Below are 19,237 nucleotides of genomic sequence, written 5' to 3' on the forward strand. Positions count from 1 at the left end.
CTATGTCTCTTCCTAGCATGATTGTTTCAAATCTTCTGACAGATCTCTATCCATTTTAGAACATCAGATACCACTAGTCTAAAGTATGCTCTTCCATAATGTGAAGTTTTCAGATATGTTGAATTTTATAATTAAAGAATGCAAGGAGCAATGAAGGGAGAGAGAGAAAGAGGAAAATCATTGACAAGGTGCTACACATCCAACTCAGTAAGCAATTCCTTCCAGAGAAGGATATCGCACCGTTGCATTCCCTTTAGATTTCAGACCTCCCATAGCTACTCCATCAGTACTTTTGGTACCTGTCAGCCACAGGGATGTTCCTCCTACCTACAATAATTTGTGGATTGGTGGCTTAGTAAGGCCCTCTCCCTGACAGAAAAGTTTCATCAGGTTTTCCACTTGGGACTTTATTTTTCTTTCCTAAAGATAAATATGTATGAACTTAAAAAAAAAAAAAAAAAAATCAGATTTCACCTACCACAGATTCTAAGTCATAGATGGAGAAGAACTGGTAATCTTAAGAAATTCTTTGAATAGCAATTTTGTATTCAAAGTCTACATGGATAAAAGGTTTCGATTCATAAAATGCTGTTGTTTTTGATTTTTAAAGTGTCTGTCACTAAATTTTTCAACTTCGTTATCAATGAAAATAAACAAGCATGTGGACAGGCAAAGCTAAAGAGAACCAGCTGAGTGCTAGCAAATGGTTAACTCAGTTAACAAATGATTTTGCTTCTAATTTGTGTGCAATTACTTATCATGACAGCAGGAACTCTTCCCCCCTATGCTCTGCTGTAGGACTTCATTGTGAATGTACAATATATTTTCCAGTCTTTAAGCAGGAACGAATATAAAACAGATTACACAGTCTGCTAAGTCTCTAGCAATGGGAAAATTTGAAAACTTGCTGGCCTTAGGTAGCTACATAAGTTTCTTCTTCTCCACAAATTCTTTACAACATAAAAGGTAAACTTTTACTGGATATAGGCAGGAATGGCTTCCAGGTCTTTCTGCCTTCTGGTGCAACATACTACCAAGCATGCACAGACTCTAGATATTTCAGCTAGAGTAATATTGTTGCCTGGTTTATTTTGATTTTTGCCAAGATTTTATTAGATTTTTATTACATTGAACTTGTCTTGTATTTGTTTCTTGATTATATGCTCTGTCATTATGTTGCAAAACACTTGATTTTTATTTTCCTTTATGAAAAAGTTTTGGTATTAACCCAGATTTTTCTGCTAACAACAGTTTAACACAACATTTATTTTTAAAAGAGTCTTATTTTCAGAATACATAGTTAAAGATGTGTTTGTATGCTTTATAAGCAAATAGTTATTAAAAGCATATCACAGAATCACAAAATCATAGGGGTTGTAATGAACTTCTTGGGATCAAAAAGTTGAAGCCCCGTGCTAAAGTAGGTTTCCTACAACAGATTACATAGGATAGCATTCAGGCAGGTCTTGAATATCTCTAGAGACCCCATAACATCTCCAATCAGCTTGTTCAGTGGTCTGTCATCCTCACAGTAAAGCAGCTCTTCCTCGTGTTTTTATGGAATTTCTTGTGTGCCAGTCTGTGCCTGTTTCCCTTTGCCCCATTGCTGCACACCACTAAAAAGAGCCTGGCCCTATCCATTTGGCTCCAGCACATTAGATATTAATAAACAAATAACAACTTTTCCAGGCATTCATCTCTAAGTCTACAATTCACATTAATCATTAAATGGAACTGTGACCTGTTTGGTATCTTATGCAGTACGTAGGAGGTAGCACTTGCTTGAGAACAGTACAAATTTCCACACCCCCAGATCATAACAGTTTAAGAGTGAGGTCAAAAACACCCATAGGCTTGTCAATCTTTTAGTGATAATTTAGTCTTCTGTAAGTTATATTGCTATATACTCTCTAACATTTTATGCCTGCCATCCTGTGCATGTTCTGAGGACTCAAAATCACTACTGTATTTGTGAGAAGTGAGTGGGAGCGGATGGATAAGGAGAAAGAGACAATAAAGGAAAACATGGAGAAGATAATTAAGCAGTTTGGATAATAAGCCCACATCTTTTCTTTGATAATAGAGTGCTCCATCAAACTGTTAACTGTTGACTCTTTCTTTGCTTTCTTACAAACAAGCTTTCTAACAGCTCAAGAAAGCAGGAATAAATGCATTTTAGCTAAGAATTTGACTCAAGTCAATTTAAGTTATGAAGAAATTTAAGTACTCCAGAAGAATGAAGCCAGATTTTGGAAAGTAAGGTTAACTTGGCAAAAGAACAAGCATAGGGGACATATGTCTCTGGGGATAGGGACAATTAATTACTCCATTGAGGGACAATCTTTATACAAAGTGAAAATATAAGAAGTTTTAGAGAAGCTGGCTCAGATAGGCTATGAAATCTCTTCCTATTCCTAGCTCTCAAATCACCCTCTCTCAAAATATTTGAAACAACAACGGAGGTCACAGATGATATATGCACATGCTTTGGTATTCATAAATCAAATGCAAATATATCTCAAGGCAAAGGATTCAATTCTAATTTCTAAAGTTTGTAAATGTAATGACTGACATTTTGACATGATATCTCTGTAACAGGTAGGGGTCACTCAGGCAGATAAATGCGACTCTTGATGGTCGATTACTTATTCTCCCAGGACATCAAGAGCAGGAAACTGTTTCCTTCCACCCTCCTCCCTTCAACCACTCCTTCACCCTCCCCATGCCCCCCAGAATTCTATAATACTCTGATCATAAGCACCTAGGAAGCTCTGGTGTCCAGGTTTTTGTTTTATCTTAGAAAACAATGCGTCAGAACCCAATAGATTATCAAGAAAATATCAACTTAAGCAAATAATACAGAAGTGGATAACGTGTAAAAGCCTATGATTCCTTCAGTGAAGGCAAGAACTCTTACCAGTGTCGTTCCCATTGTGGTCAGAATATGGTGGTCCCACACCAGAGTTGCCATTTCTTCTAATCCATCCAGAATGTAAACTCACTTCATGAAGAGGTTTGCAGAGGTCAGTTTCAAAATCACATTTTTCAGAGGAACCTAAAATGAAAGAAATTCAGAAAGGCAGATATGTGGGAGTGCATCCAGATTTCATGCACCATGTAGAAAATATTTGTCAGCTTTTTCCCACATGCAGCAGAGAAGGGCAAGGTAAGGCTCTGCCTTCTAAGTGGGATTCTGGTTAGATACCAGGACTACCCTCATACTGCCTTGCAAATTAGTTGCTCACACCAGGTCCTTGATCATACTTTTGGTCTACTTTATATTTTTATCACACTTCACTAATCATTTTAAATCACACTGCAGCTTCATCTTTTAAAGTCATGCTATAATGTCCAACTTCATAGCTTTCATGTTTACATCAACTTATGGCAACAGTTAATTACAGAGGGGAAAAGAGATATAATTCACAGAAGCATTCCAGAATCAAGTTAAGGTGCATACTGGCTGATTCATCAACCAACATTTTATTGATGCTTTTCTACTTCAGCTTTTGAAGCGACTGAAGCACTTCAGTGATTCATCAAAAGCACAAATGCCATTGAAGCTTATGTTTCACATTACATGAAAGTCACAAAATAACGTTCAGTATTTTCTTAGGAATTTTCAAACAGACAGAAAACATCAAGATATACAAAACAATAAGAACAGTATCTTTTTCAATAAGAAAATCCTTGATTTATTCACGGGAATGTTTGCTTTCACAGAAAATCTAACTTGAGAATATTTGCTGGGAGATATATGCAAAAAAAAAAAAAAAAAAAGAGGAAAAGATTAGAAGGAAAAAGCGTGCAGGTTGTACTTATATATATATATATATTTTTTTTTTTTTTCTCAGAATTACCTGCACATAAACATTAAAAAAAAGTATAAGAAAAAATCCAAGTCTGGCAGAAACATGTTCTTGTTTAAGATTCCATTTCAGGTACATCTGCCTATAAAACTTCATTTGCAAATATTCTGAGAGCAAAACATTTTAAGACTGTTTATAGTGAATATTTTTCAATAAAATTTTAGAGGTTTAAACGAATGAATAGAAGAGGCTACAGGGTTTTTTCTGCTTCTTTTTCAGTGATGTGGCAAAACACAAACAAACCACATCTGAAGTCCTAAATAACTACAAAAATGCATCATCTGACAGTCCATCTTTGTAATATTTTCAGTGCAGAAACATCCTGAAATCTGTGCAGGGTACAGACAGAACAGTAGGGACCTATCTTGAACATATATCTGCAAAGCAGAAGTTTAAGTAGAAAAACAACTTTGCAAAATTCCCAGATCAGAACAGTGTGTGGCAGATGGGTGAACATTCAAATTGACACCCTGATTTCTCTCTCCGTGTTTGACAGCCAACTTCTGCCCCAGCACAACCCAGACCATTATCTGAGCAGCCGCAGAGTCCACTGCCTGTCACTCAGAGTTCCACAGCACTTCCTCATCTCCCTATTTTAAATGGAACGTGTTTTGGCATTTATTTCTTGCACACAGTCCATAAGATACTATCCTTTTTTTAACTGATCTTTGGAGCAACCTTCTCTACTTGCATTTTAAGTGTTTATCTGTGGTGGTATTCACTGAAACACGGTTAAAAAGCCTGCATAAAAATTAATGAGAGTATGCATATCTTGCTGCAAATTCTATAAGCATAATACAAGTTGTGGCCTCGAGGAAGTACTTTTTTTCCAGAAAGACCAAAATCAAGCACAGTGATGGTTTCAAGTTTATGTAGTGAAAACATAAAATATCCATCTCTTGTGGAAATGATATGCTTAGCCTGACATAAGTCTGTCATTGAATTCAGCCAGCACTGTTTTCAGTCAGAGGCATTTAGAATGTTTTAGTGCAGCACAATGAAGTTACAGAATTTACTGGTACACAATACAGTGTTAACTATCATCCTATTTGCAGAGGAACTAAGAACAAGTATCCCAGAATTGATTCTGGACTTCTGCACCAAATATATATCTGGATTATATTTGGATAAATGAGAAGCACATTGTCAAAGGAAAGTTCAAGGCATCTGGGCACACAGATTAAGGAATCTGGATTTGATTTACTACTTAAAATTAAATTCCGCAAATCCAACAAACATAGTAGCTTACTTTGCTACATGGTGAGGAGAAAAACTTAAATAAGCTTTAAATTAAAATTAGAAGTTACAACAAATCCACGTCCTTCCTTCCAGTCCAGATCAATGATCTTCAGTGAGCAGAACTATCTTTTGCATTGCATGAAATAATTTTCAGAACAATTTTGTTGTATTTTTCTGAAACAGTAGATTTCTGTTGCAAATTTACTCAGACTTTATCATCCAAATTCACTTTCATAGTTTGGATTCCCCAGAGGAAAACAGCAACAACCATATTCATAGTCTCTTGATGTTACAATGGTTAAGCTAGGACTATCCATTCATAAATTCAAGAAAATTTCTCCCTTTTTTTTTCTCCTAGAAAGAAAAAAATATATATTCTGTGCATTTTAATTTACAGTATTTGACACTAGTTACAAGAACGTTGATTTTTCTTAAGCCTTAGCACAGTTATGGCATATAAAATCTGAATTTCAGCAAATACTTTTAACATAAATTAAGGTAGTACTATTTGTAAAATATCCTTTGAATTGTAAATGGATGAGGAGACACTCACTTTGCTATGTAACATCAGTATAAAGATTTATGAATGAGGTACAGCACATAGGCTGAAACTGAAGCATCAAAAAAAAAAAAAAAGATGAATCAAGGAAGAAATTGAGACAGAATAAAAAGGAGAAGCAGAAAGCATAATTCTCAAATACTTTCTTATATGACGAATTCCCCCCTAGTTCCCACTGCTGCCATGTTATGCTATCAAACTGTATCGTGCTTACAATTAAGTCCACTGAGGCTTACCTTGTCTCTCATCACTGCTGCTTCCACGCTGGTTGGTGAAAACACACAACTCTCCAGCTGGAGCAGAGGACACATCACCACATTGCCATTCCCTTCCTGTAGGTGAACAAATATCTGCCAGAGCAACACAGTATAACACACGAAAGCATATGGATTTGTTCATGGGCTATGCTACTATCCAAACTTTCACTTTGAAAAGAATTACTATTTACTGTCTAGTATTTGTTGAGAAGTATCTCTGAAAATAGTCAGCGTTTGCACACATCTCTCAAAGACTTCTTCAGAATGTCACTTTTCAAACCCACAGCTTAATGAAACATGGCTTCCGGGAAGCAGCGACTTTCAACCCAGTGTGTCTTTGAATAATATTTAACTTAATTATAACGTTTTATGACTAAAAATTTTTGGTGCATGCTGTGCAAGTCTACTGTGTATCATTAACTTATTGACAGAATTTATTGCCTGATAGCTTGCAAACATGAGATAACAAAGTAACATGACCATACAGGAGAATTACTAAGTAACCAGAATTTATAAAGAACTCTTTCCTCATACGGTTTTGGTAGATGCTTACAAAACTTATTAGGAGCTTGTGCATCAGATGTAGAAACACTGTGAAAAAATTCAGTGCTGATTTTACATCACTATGGATTGCAAGTGACTGATACAGGAACAGAAAGATTTTTCAAGGAGAGTAAATAAATGATGCCAATAGTTTAAAGAGGTATCTATTTATTACTTGCTTGAGCTACAACTATAGAGATTCTATTCACGGTATCTGATTTTCAGTGGTAAAACTCACAATTTGCATAAATGAACTAGCTATTAATAATGTTTTCCAGATGACTAAATTCCTGTATTCTCTGTAAGAATCATAGTTTGTGTTACTGCTACTGATGTCTAATGTTTCCAGAAAAAAATATTAGAGATACCTAGTATGTGGAAAAATACAGATCATGGCCCAAAAAGGCAACTAGCCCATGAGAAAGGGCTTGCATTATCTTGGGAACACGAGTAAACTGCCTTTAGCTTCTGCATGTAGCTAGAAAAAACTTGTTTGTGAGAAACTGCTAATGCCTTTGCTTATCCTGATATGCAATGTTTTACTGTCTCCTGCTGTTAAATATATGGCCATGGTATTAATGGGGTGCATGGATATCTTGCTGACCAGCTGCCACTGGTATCTACTGGGAGAAACCCCAGGGCAGATACTCTACTGGCTGGTTGTACCTCACACTGTAAGCACCTCTCCATTAAAGTGATGAATATTAACTTACCTCTGCATACGTTCTTTAGGATTGGTAAACCTTATGCAGAAGTGCTGGTACTACTGCATTGCAAATAATGAACTGTGAGCGATATAACCATACAAACAAGAACAGTCAGAATTCTCTAGAGGTGCCATCCATTGCAGGGATCCACAGTCAGAGAAAACTACAGTACAAAACCCCTCCCAACACTCTGTTCAAGGTTATTTAGTAATAGATATCTTTCCTCACCACATAATCTGTTTAATGACAAGTTCTGTAATTGTACAAATAGAAGAAAAAGTGTATAGTTAGACTGACACAGGAGTTCCTTTTCACTTGGTCAAGAAATAGATTTGTGTTGTTTAAGCAGATTTGCAGTTCATTGTATGGTAAGCCCATCAGGGCTTAGCCTGCAGTAAATGACATTACAAAAGCAGCCTTACACAGAAGGACTCCACCAGTGTAAGAAACAGAAGTCAATGCCCTGACTGAAGATATCAGTTGAAGGTTACAGGAAGAGCCTAAACATCAGTTTGTCCTCAGCAGATACAGCACTGAGTAAGCAGACAGCACTGAAGAAGTCACTAGTTTTCTTTTGGAGGAAGACAAACTGATGTATTAGACTTCTCTAAGGACTGCCATCCAACTGCGGAGAACTGCATAGATTATCTTCAGTATTGACTGTATAACTGAAGGAAAAAAAAAAGAAAAAGCTGCTCTCTCCTCTATTCAAACTGTGTACTTAAAATAAGGATTATTGCTCAATTTTGCTTCTGATTTTTTCCCTGAATGAAGTAAGTGATTTTGGAAGCTTTGCTTACAAATAAACTAGTTTAACAGTCTTTAAAGTCATATAGATGTCAAGAGTGGTTTTGGGAAACATCCAAATATTGCATTCCACCATGACCTTAAATCATCGGAATTCAGTCATTTGCACTGCTGTCACACATAGCAAGTAACTCCTCCTTCAATTGTTACTCAGTTAAAATAAGGTGGTAAATAATTCAAGACAGTGGTATGGGAAAGGATTCTTCTATTCACTATCATAATCAAAACTTTATTGGTGCTCAGACACCAGAAAGCAGAGGGCCAGAACTGAGCTCTCTGAGAGACTAAATCAGCTGTTCTTCATGCAAGAGCCACACAGAGTTGATTGCTCGAAGAAACAGAAACCATAACTCCCTGTGTACAAGTGGTACACTTTGAAACAAGAGCTTCCTGGCATTTTTTTTCTGATGCTGAGAATCTATGTCAAACAAGCTCTTCATCCGTATCGGATCAATCCTATTTAAGCAGTGATTTTTAACATTAACTTCTGACTGACGTTGCGGCTAATGAGAATACTGGGTTTTCCTCTCCCATCATTTACTTCTGTTGGTTGCCAGAGAAAATCATGAATTGAAATGGAGTAGTCAGACAAAACTAAAGACAGAATTAATATTCTAAGCTGCATTTTGAATAACAAGCAATAAAAAGCATGATCCTCCAGTCATATGCTGCACATAAACCTTAGATATGTTACATGCACTATTATCTTCCTACAGCTTGAACACCTTTAACAACTGTTTAAACCAGAAAATAAAGCCATAGGAAAGGTTCATATACCTTCTGGATTTACTTGCTCAGCTGTTTTGAACTTGATCTAACAATAAGGAAAACTGCAAACACATGGCCTTAGGGATCACCTGCAGCATTCAACATGCCACAGCTTGGTAACCTTTCTGCTATTACTCATGGCTTGAAAAATATGGTTCAATTTATCAGGGATGTTCTTAACCATTATTTAAAGACAAGAATGGTGTTCAGATCTTGGCATCTAACAAATTTATGCCACAAAAAGCACAGTCAGCTTATTTGCCCTTTTAACTAATCCCTGTTGCCAAGCTGTGAGTTGTGCTGCCCTGCTGTTCAACAAATGACTAATTACTTACTAACAAATTACAGATAGGTTAAAAAAGTGGTTTATATTAATTAAGAAAACGGGCTTTTATTTAATATTTTAGATTTATATTTTCAAGATTTTCTGTGCAGCCAAGAGATGGGAGGAGCAATGGCTTCCTGATGTTCAATGGAAATTAGGAAGACCAGATTAACTTAGTCCAATCTCTTTTGAGCAAGAGTAGAGACAACTATACGTAATGAACATCACAGAATATACGTTAGGAGATATCTAACCTTTCCACACAGTTCTGTAGTGATTCTAACTAGTTGGTGCTCTAATATGCAGAATTTGGCACCTATGTTAATGTCTCATTTCTTAATCTCATTTTCTGTAAAAAAATCCACTGGAAGTTATCAAACCTCAAAAGCAGAAGAAAAATCAATTACACAGATCACTTTCTTCCTGATATCTAATATTGTATTCCATGAGGAAAAATCAAAATGCTTGCAACCTATTTGGTTGAAAAGCATTTCTTCATCAACCAGGGGATAGACTGAAATAGCAACCAATTAACTAAATTAAAGAGCACATTGCTGGTTGTCTAATGGTTAAGGAAGAAAAAAAAACTGTAAAGAACTAGAACCGTACCTAGAAAACTACACAAGTAGTATAGTATACTAATACAAAATTTTATTTCAACAAGAGCACAAATACTGCTATCCATTTAATAGGTCAAACATTGATGCTGAGACTGCTAAATTCACCAATCTCCAGGAATCACAGTTCAAAATTAGTCAATCATTATAAGATTATGTGTAGTAGCTATTTTTATTTCTACATAACCAAGAAATGTACCTAATACTTTAACTGATAGGTACCGATATTTTCTGAAATTGAACCTTTGAAATGATTCAAATTTTCTTATCCGTAATAATCATCTCATGCTGTTGGAAGCTTGCTTCATGTGAGCTATTATTAAGCTTGATTTGACAAGTAGTTTAACCACTTCAAGTAGTCTATGTGTGGATGTTTTCATTTTGAAAATATTTGGAGAGTACTAATTAGTTGAATCCATAATTTATCAGTGAAACACACTTGTTCTGACACAGCTTTTACATGGACGTATCAAAGAGATTCAAACCAAGGTCTAAAAAAATTAAGAATAAAAAATTGAGAGACTCAGATAGTCCAAAAACTAACCCTGGGAGAGAACACTGAATCAACTCAGTATGTTCAGAGCAGAAAAATGGTGTTAAGCAAATGCCTTAGATGCCCTAAACACAAGGGAAGTAGAAATAGAAGGAAAAGGAGAAGATTATTGCAAAAGTTAAAGGACAGTGTTAGCTCAAGGCAAAAGACTGTAAAAACTAGATAAATATAGGATGACAATCATGAAAACCTTCTGGGACTATTTTAATAGGATGAAAGAAAAGGTAACTTGCTTTATGACAGAATTGTATTACTTAACTAAACAGATAAAACAGTTGTCCAGCTTGTAACAAGTAACTGATGCCGGCAGTTCTGGAGACTTCTTACCTGTAAATTCCCAACAGCAAATAGCTAGAATGCACATATCTCTGCACATACCTCCGATTTGCCTGTTAACCAGAGAGAGCAGAATTAAGACAACATATCTCTGCAATTGGCAGGGTAGGATGCACAAGCACTGCAGTATCTACAAAGATAAAGAAACAACTTGTGTCCAGGGATGTGCCAGTCATTAGAGAATCAAACTTTCATAATATGAAAAATCTCTCATCAGGGACTGAGTCCAAGATATTATGATGTGACTTCCTATAAACTCCAACAGAGGCAGATATTTTTATTTAAATAAAGTTTCCAGTTCTGCTGGGAAGGCATTTCCCAGCTGATGTGGACCAACTCCATCTATTTTCTACTTCTCCTCTGCATATCATATTTTTTATGCTACATTTTAACATTTTTGGCCTCAGGCCACTAAGATAACCAGAATATTTGCTGAAGAAAAGTAGACTTCAATAACTCTAATAATTATAAATGAAGAGTCCTCCTCTATAAATGCAGGACTTCCTGAAAATACAAGAAGTCAACCTTCTTGTGAACTAACAGTAAAAATACAGTTTTCCAAAGCATGTAAATGAGGTGAAAAGACAACTCTGAAGCAAAAGACGTCTGGGAAAGACAAAAGCACAAACACTGCAAATACTGAACTGCAAGCCAGTCTGAAAGCAAAAAGAAGAACTGAGATCTAGAAAGAGGAGGAGAAATGACAATGAAGACATAAACCAGTGAAAATAGAGAAGGCGTCAGAAAAACAGGATGGGTAGAGAAGTTCTTCAGAGAACCTTAAAAGTAGGAGAACAAACAAAACAGAACCAGGCACAAGGTCTGTTTTCAAAGTTACTTTAGTAAACTAGCAAGTAAGAACAAGTAAACAAGTTCTTATAAAATTAAAAAGAAAACTTGCATCAAAGATGAACTTACCTTATTAAGCCTAATTTATTTAAGTCAAGCCAAAATACATTTCATCTAAGTGAAATCAAGATCAGCCTTTCCACTCAAGTAATTTTGATGAAAATTTTCTAAATATTTAATCTAGAACTAGAAATCCAAGCAGATTCTCAAACAAGGACAAAATGTTTTGCATTTATGTTTATTTTTCATATGAATAGAAATCTGCCTAAGTAGAAGAAAATAAAAAGTTCTTCATTCAATTTTTGTAAGAGGCAGTTACTGTCAACACATGAAGCAATGGAAAGAACTGAAAAAATACATTCATCAAAAATCATTATATTGAATATTAAAATTAATTTTAATGGCAATATTATCACACTTTATATGCTAACAGAGTAGGATTCATTAAAACAGCAGTATATACATACATTTAACATCTCATATACATACATATATATATATACATACATTTAACATCTCATTTTTCTCCTAACGTACAGCTTTTTTGGAAACATTAAATTTTAATAAAACTTTTTCTCTTTTTTTTAAATACAGAAAAAAAGTTATCACCATGAAAACTACCAAAATCTCATTTCTGAGGGAATTCACAACTAGTTAATCAAGAATCCATTGTGAATGCATCTTCACAGAAATTTGTCATTCATATTAACTTATGGCCGCTCTAGATTTTAATTATCAAATTGGAATGGAACTGCTTCTACTAAATAGAACAATGTCAAACAATCAACTACAAATTGATCCATTTTTAACAAGTATTGACAGGATTCTTGGCTTTGATGTGGAAGGTAATTACATACCATCTCCTTCCAATTAAGTGGAACTAATTCAATAGCTAACTTGAAAGGAGGACTGAGATATAAATACATTAGGCTAAAAAGGATTGTAGGTAAGTTTTCTTACCACTCATCCTCTTTTGCTAAAATAAATTAGTAGAATCAATTGAGAAGTTAAAACCAAACCTAATTTATTGATCAACAATATTACATGAGCACTGCAGTTAGTGATAATGAAGGAAAAAAATTCCATAACATTAATGCAAAATGTAGTAAACTAAATCAAATCAGCTGAATCAAAGTTCTACATCACCACAGCTTGAAATAAAGTAACGCTTCAAGAAAATTCTTGGTATCATAAATTCTGTCTTTGTAATGAAAAACAGATTACATTCAAGAAGGGATAATCAGTGTTGACTTGGAGTGCAAAGGAAAAAAAGTCAAGAGAAGACAGGACAGACAAATCTGATTCCAATGTATATCATACACTAATATTTGTTTCCAGAAAGTGGAAACTAAGTCACTAGTGGGTTCTTTAGGCTCCACCTTAGGACCAGTTCTCTTTAATATTTGTATAAACGACTTAGATGCAGAACTTGAAGGTATAGTAAGTCAGTTTGCAGATGATCCTAAACTAGGAGGAGCTGTTGACTTCCTCAAGGGTAGAGAGGCCTTGCAGAGAGATCCTGATAAACTTGAGGGCTGAGCAGTCACCAACCACATGAAGTTTAAAAAAAAGTATCAGATTCTGCACCTGAAATAGGGAAACCCTCGATATATGTGTAGACCGGGTGAATAAAGAGGATGGGGAGCAGCCTGACAGAAAGAGGTCTGGGGTGTTCAGGTTAACAGCAAATTAAATCTGAGCCAGCAGTATGCCCTGGCAGACAGAAGGACAAATGTGCCCAGGGGTGCAACCAGGCCCAGCACTGCCGCTGTGCAAGGGGAGGTAGTTGTCCCTCTGCTGTGCACAGCCTCACTTCAAGAGCATTATGGTGCAATTTGGGCACCACAACATAAAAAGGACACAAAGCTATTCTAGAGTGCCCAAAGGAAGTCTACAAAGGTGGTAAAGAGTCTGGAGGCTAGGACATATGAGGAGCAGCTGTGGTGCCTGGGTGTGCTCAGTCCAGAGCAGAGGAGCTGAGGGGAGCCCTCACGGTGGCTGCAGCTCCTCAAAGGGAGCGGAGGGGCAGAACTGAGCTCTGCTCTCTGTGACAGCAACAGGGCCCGAGGGAATGGCATGGAGCATTGCCAGGGGAGGGGCGGCTGGGGGGGATCAGAAACAGGTTCTTCACCAAAGGATGGTTGGGAATAGGGCACGAATTTTGTGTTGTCCTGTGCAGAACCAGGAGCTGGACTCATTGATCCTTGTGGGTCCCTGCCAACTCAGGATATTCTATCATTCTATGAAAAAAATTGTTTTTCTCACCAACTTAACAGTTAAATTTCAATATAAAGGGAATACTTTAATAACCAAATAAACAATATTTCCTAAACAAAAAAAGAGAGATACTTTCCAGTTCTGGATTTGGGGGAGATTAAATGAAAAGATAATACTCTCATCAGAAAATAGCTCCTTCAAAACATACTTTCAGTACAATTAATATGAAACTAAACTTCTTACAATAAAGGCATGTGCATGGTTTGGGAAATGTCTGAGAAATTAAAGCACTTAGGAGATTAATGTTAAACATTAATGCTTGCACAATGAAATTGTTTGAAACAAAGTCTGTGCTATGTTTGGAAACAAATTTATTTTTCATGATTTTCCTTTTTCCTCTTGAGCTGATAGAATCTATGCTAAATAACTATAAATTTTAATCGAGATATATGCATTAATGTAGATATAATGAATTAATGTGAAATGTAGTATATTATCATAGATAATAGAAAACAGTAGCAAATATCACATACCTTTCTTTCTGATTCTCAAAACTTATTTATATTGCTTTCTATTTAGAATGAGTTTGATTACAGTGAAGGATCACCAACAGGGTAAACAAGGAAATAAATGTAAGCTTTTTTGTTTTAATAAAACCCAAAAGCCTTTCTATATTTTTTCTTAAGTAAGAGTGGTGGTGCTAAGTGATAAAAGATGTTTGTTTGTTTTTTTTCTACTACTCCAAGAACTCTGATAGAACAAGAGTTATAGATATATCTTAGAAGAACCTGGAATCTGCTCCAAGTGCTATTTGTAGAGCCACCTCAGAAAGAGAATTAACTAAAACACCCTCAAGCCACTATTTTCACTTTCCAGTTACACAAAGTTCTCTCAGAGCTCCTCATTAGTTCTAGAGAATCACATAGATTTAACATACTGAACCAGCCTCCAATACCTGACTGAAAAATATCCTCCTTGTTAACAGGGAAAACAAATAAAGCCAATTCACATCCAAAAAAAAAGCACACAATGCTTCTATGTTTACCTTCAGATCTTCGTGACTTACTACCTTTACTCAGCCTGCAACTTGTTTCCCCACCCTCATGTTGACTTGTCACACAATAATCTACTTCACCTGCATTAAAAAAGCAGCATTCATCTGCTCTTTTAGGAAATTGATTATTTTTTGTGAGAATTTAAGTCTCAAAGAACAAAATTCCAGAAGGAACCATAAATACAGATCTAAGAATTCTAAACAGTCTAGTTACTGTTGTAATAGTTAACATTTTCTGAGCAAACTTCATAAATGCAGTTGTAGTTTTCTATATAACCTTCCAAGTACCTACCCCTTTTCTTCATGCTATGCACATATCTCTCATGTTCTCCCAAGTCCTAACATCAGCAGTTTCAATCTCCCTCAAGAAAAGTGATGGAGTATGGAAATAAGCCTTCAGCATCTCAAAGTCCTTACCAGGAGGGCAATTATGCCCTTTTATGGTAAATAGTCTCCATCTTTGATGTAGGATACTTTGGGATTTAATTTAACATGTTTTCTTCCTCAGGTTTACTTCCTTTGCCTTGGTTTCCAGGTAAAATTTGAGAGTTGTCTAATACCTTCCCCCATCCTCAGTAACTGTCCTCCTGAAATTTAAGGGCATCTGCTTTTCCAGGGACTATTTACATTTCTAAAACTAATTGTCTAAATAGTTATCACAGAGATAAGCTAAAATGGTTTAAGCTGCAGTAACTTGGATGCTAGCAAATTGTGAAAGCAGACTCCAATAAATTCAGAACAAGGCAAGCCCTGATGAGTACTAAGACCCAACATGTAATATAAACACAAAACTCATGGTTTGCTGCTCGTAATAGCTAGCCCATGTACTGGGCTACAAACGGACAAATAACAATATCATAACAATATAATACTTTGACATTTTGATCCTCAGATTCTTCCATATACGTCATCTAGAGCTATTTAATGAGTTCATTAAGAAAAAGTGAATGGTACTTTCTATCAGTGTCATATAATTTCAAAATCTTCAGATCTGAACTCTTCAAGATGTGCTACATAACACTGAATCTCAGCACATCCCTATCCTCAGTAGAAAATAACTGATTATTGAAGCTTCTTATTGTCTTTGTAGAGCCAAAAACCTCACTTGCTGCAGTCAAGGAAATTTGAGGACTCCAGATGATGTGGAAGTAATTTTGTCATAACTCTTGTAGGAGACAAGATTAGAAATCAGATACCAGTCAACATCAAGAGATGATTACTTGACAGTGGCCAGAGCTCAACCCTAAGCAGTTAATCCTCAGTGATTGGTAAATAGATATTAATTGATTTAATGCCTATTAAAATCTGGTTTGGAAAGTGAATGCTTGTGACACAATAAATAAATGATTGGTCATCCAACAGTTAAAGAAAATTACATTTTTAGTATGACTTATAGAGAAATGACTTAAAACAAGAAGGAATGCTTCAGTAATGTAGTATCTGGTAAAGTTACTGGTATGGAGAAGGAAGAAGCCTGGTGCAAATTTTCACAAACAAACAGAAATTGTAACAAGCAGTTAATTATTCTCAATATATGTAGTAAATACAGTCCACACTTTACAGACTGTCTTCAATATTCCACTAAGAACAGAAAAAAATGACTATTAATGGAATCTCAATTTAAAAAAATGTAATGACAGAGAAACCAAATCTGTGATTCTGTGTGAAACGCAGACTGACTTGTAAATATGTACTTATGCAACTTTAAAGAAAAGTTAAGCATTACTAATGAACATTTTCAAATAACAGAAAGAGCTGCAGGAAGTATAATCACCTTTCCAAAGAAACAGAATAAACTCAAGTTCCATGGCGAACCTTTGCCTTACTGATTGCCACTTCACACATGGGAATAAGAAGTTAGCAAATTATCTGAAAGAGATTTTCAAGAGACTTAAAACATCAAATCACCTTTAGATTTTCATCAGTTTACTTCAGACTTTATCACTCTTCAACTCTTCTGTTCTGTTCAATTTGTTGCCACCAAATGCTCCAATTTTGGCTATGGCCATTTCTGACAATGGACAGGACTGACATAGGTCCCCCATCTCACATGAGAAAAGTAAACAGCAGCTAGCAGGTACTAATTAATTTCAGCTCCTGCTAACACTAACGAAATAGTCACAGAATTGGATGAAGATGTGCTCTGAAAGAGCAGGTGGTATAAATGTAGCAGAAGCCTACCAGCACAGATCTGTAGTACAGCTGACTGAGAGGTACATAATTATATCAACTAATGATTCAAATAAAATTAAAGACACTGTTTCTGAAAAAATTACTTGAGATCAAAGAGGGTAATTCAGAACTTAACACAGAATGATCAGCAGGAAATGAGAAAGAATATCAGTATGTATCAATGACAGATGTTAGATAACTCCTTAAGGCTGTCTCTTGCAGGCAGTCTTCTAGCAAATGAATCACTGACACTTTAACTACACTGTCATCTAACCCTTTCTGACATAATGAGATTACATTTGAATTACATATAAAAACTTAAATTATTTTGAGGCTACTAAAAGTTCACAGAAATTAGATACTTAAGAAAAAGTATGGTTTTGTCTTTGCTCATTTCTGAATATCTTGTCTCAGAATTAATAACATCTGGCTTTCTTTCTCCTCTTACTGGTTCCATTCCCCATTTTGGACAGCTACTACATCTAGGTATCTGAATTTGTACAATTTTATCTAGATTTACAAACCCTCTACTACAGCGGTAGGAGAACATCTGAACCAGAAACATGTCTTAAAAAGAGTTTACACAGCAGAACATGGGGAAAAGCCATGGGTGTCCAAAGGGGAATCCCACTTAGAAGAGATAGAAGTGAAACACCGTCATGGAAAGTGAGCCTAACTGGCACAGCATTACACTTTCAATTAATGGCTGTAACAGAGGCTATTGTAAATTTTAAGTCCTATCAAGATAAACAACAGTGACAAGAAAAAAATGTCATTCCAAAAAAAGCTAAAAGCAATGATGGCTTGCATTAAATCCAGTATGGTATCTCCAATTCCTCTGTATGAATTCTAAGAAAGTGTTGAAGATGTAAGTTTAAATGAAAACATTTCATTGATCTTTTACACACTGACAATAAATTCTATTCTGATATTGTAATCATCAACTGTAGAAACATATTTTCTCTGGAATTTTAAAGAAAGAATGAGTCAAAATCTGCCAGAAACATCAGAATCTCCATTTTAGGGCTTTTTTTTTTTTTTTTTTTAGTTTTTTTTAGTTTTTTTTTAGTTTTATTTGATGGAACTAGGTTCCCACTGCTTAACAGATATGGATTTTATTATTATTATTTTCAGAAAATGTTCTTCAGTGGATGGGAGAACAAGTCTTGAGTCTGTCTTGTCTGTTTCTAATGATTAGTGTAGTGATTTTTAGGACACTACAATCCTCAGTATCAATTATCAGGCTAATTTTCATTTTTCCTCAAATTTTCTACTCCCTTAAGCTACTGTTAAAATACAAAAATAGATTAGCTTACATTTTGACCTTTAAACTCTCATAAAGACATTACTTATACTCATTTGTGTCATGGGTTGTTTTTTTTAATCACAGTATAAATGACAGAGTATTTCTGGTGATGAGTGACCAAAATACTGACAAAACCTCAATGCAAAAGAGTTGAAAGGGTCTGAAAAAAGATGAGAGAAGAGATTTTAAAAATCAGAAAGAATGACAGAAAATAAAGATAAGAAAACCTGGAAAGACAACCTTGAAAAAAAAACCGTCATTAAATAAACAATGAAAAGGACAGAAATGTGCAAGGATATACTTCAATAAATTGGGTAAAAACTGCTACATCTGAGTTCCAAATGTCCAAACAAGTAAATTAAAGCAGAGTCATTTAAGTGACAGAAGAAAACAAATCTCTGCTAAGAGATCTACCACTAAACAGTAAAATGTCACAATTCTCAATGCCTCGATGTTCAGTAAATTTAATTTGTTAGCAGAATTACTTTCTGAAATTTTAAATAATGCTGTTACATTCCTCCCACAGTCACTCACAACTGAAAACAGAATGAAAGCACTCTGCAGCAAAATGAAAACAAATCTGTCACCCACAAATTATATGCATCTTCAAAGCAATAGAAATATGTATCTGTGCAAACAGTTTGCAAGAGCAACAACACTAAGCTAATCTTCAGTTTGGCTCATTTTTGAGAAATTTTAATTTCACATAAAATAAGAAGTAATTTAAAAATAAAAGATCTCACTTTAGATAGATATAGCAAAATATTTTGAATGGTATTTTGAATCAAAAACATTTCGAATTTCTTTCTTTGCAAATCTGCTACATCTTTTTCCTTGTTAATTTTCCTTTCTCTCCCTTGGACTTCCTGCCAAGTTTAAACCTATGTTTAAAGAAATTTAAAAAATCATCACATCAGGTCAAAAATCAAATTAATGTCATTCTGTAATTATTTTTCATCTCCTTCTGAGCGTACTCTTAAAGCATCACTACTCACTATTGCAGACTGGAAGCTGGCAGAGCTTGGAGAAGAGAAGGCTCTGGGGAGACTCATTGTGGCC

At 35.3% G+C, this 19,237-nt stretch overlaps 1 protein-coding gene across 2 annotated transcripts in view; it reads right to left on the minus strand.

The window, feature by feature from the left end:
• Positions 1 to 16,493, minus strand: part of MALRD1 (MAM and LDL receptor class A domain containing 1) — a 230,461-nt gene extending 213,968 nt beyond the window's left edge. The window contains exons 1-4 of one of the 2 annotated variants that reach the window (XM_046921944.1): positions 16,475 to 16,493; positions 10,572 to 10,633; positions 5,904 to 5,999; positions 2,918 to 3,055 (exon numbers count right to left, since the gene is read on the minus strand). In XM_046921944.1, coding sequence (XP_046777900.1) covers positions 2,918 to 3,055; positions 5,904 to 5,999; positions 10,572 to 10,620 — 283 coding nt within the window. In that variant the 5' untranslated portion in view covers positions 10,621 to 10,633; positions 16,475 to 16,493. Of the gene's footprint in view, positions 1 to 2,917; positions 3,056 to 5,903; positions 6,219 to 10,571; positions 10,634 to 16,474 lie in introns of those variants that run through there. The other variant, NM_001318981.2, reaches the window with a different exon arrangement.
• Positions 16,494 to 19,237: the final 2,744 nt, after the last annotated feature.

The sequence above is a fragment of the Gallus gallus genome, chromosome 2, assembly GCF_016699485.2.
Source record: "Gallus gallus isolate bGalGal1 chromosome 2, bGalGal1.mat.broiler.GRCg7b, whole genome shotgun sequence".
NCBI classification, from domain to species: domain Eukaryota; kingdom Metazoa; phylum Chordata; class Aves; order Galliformes; family Phasianidae; genus Gallus; species Gallus gallus.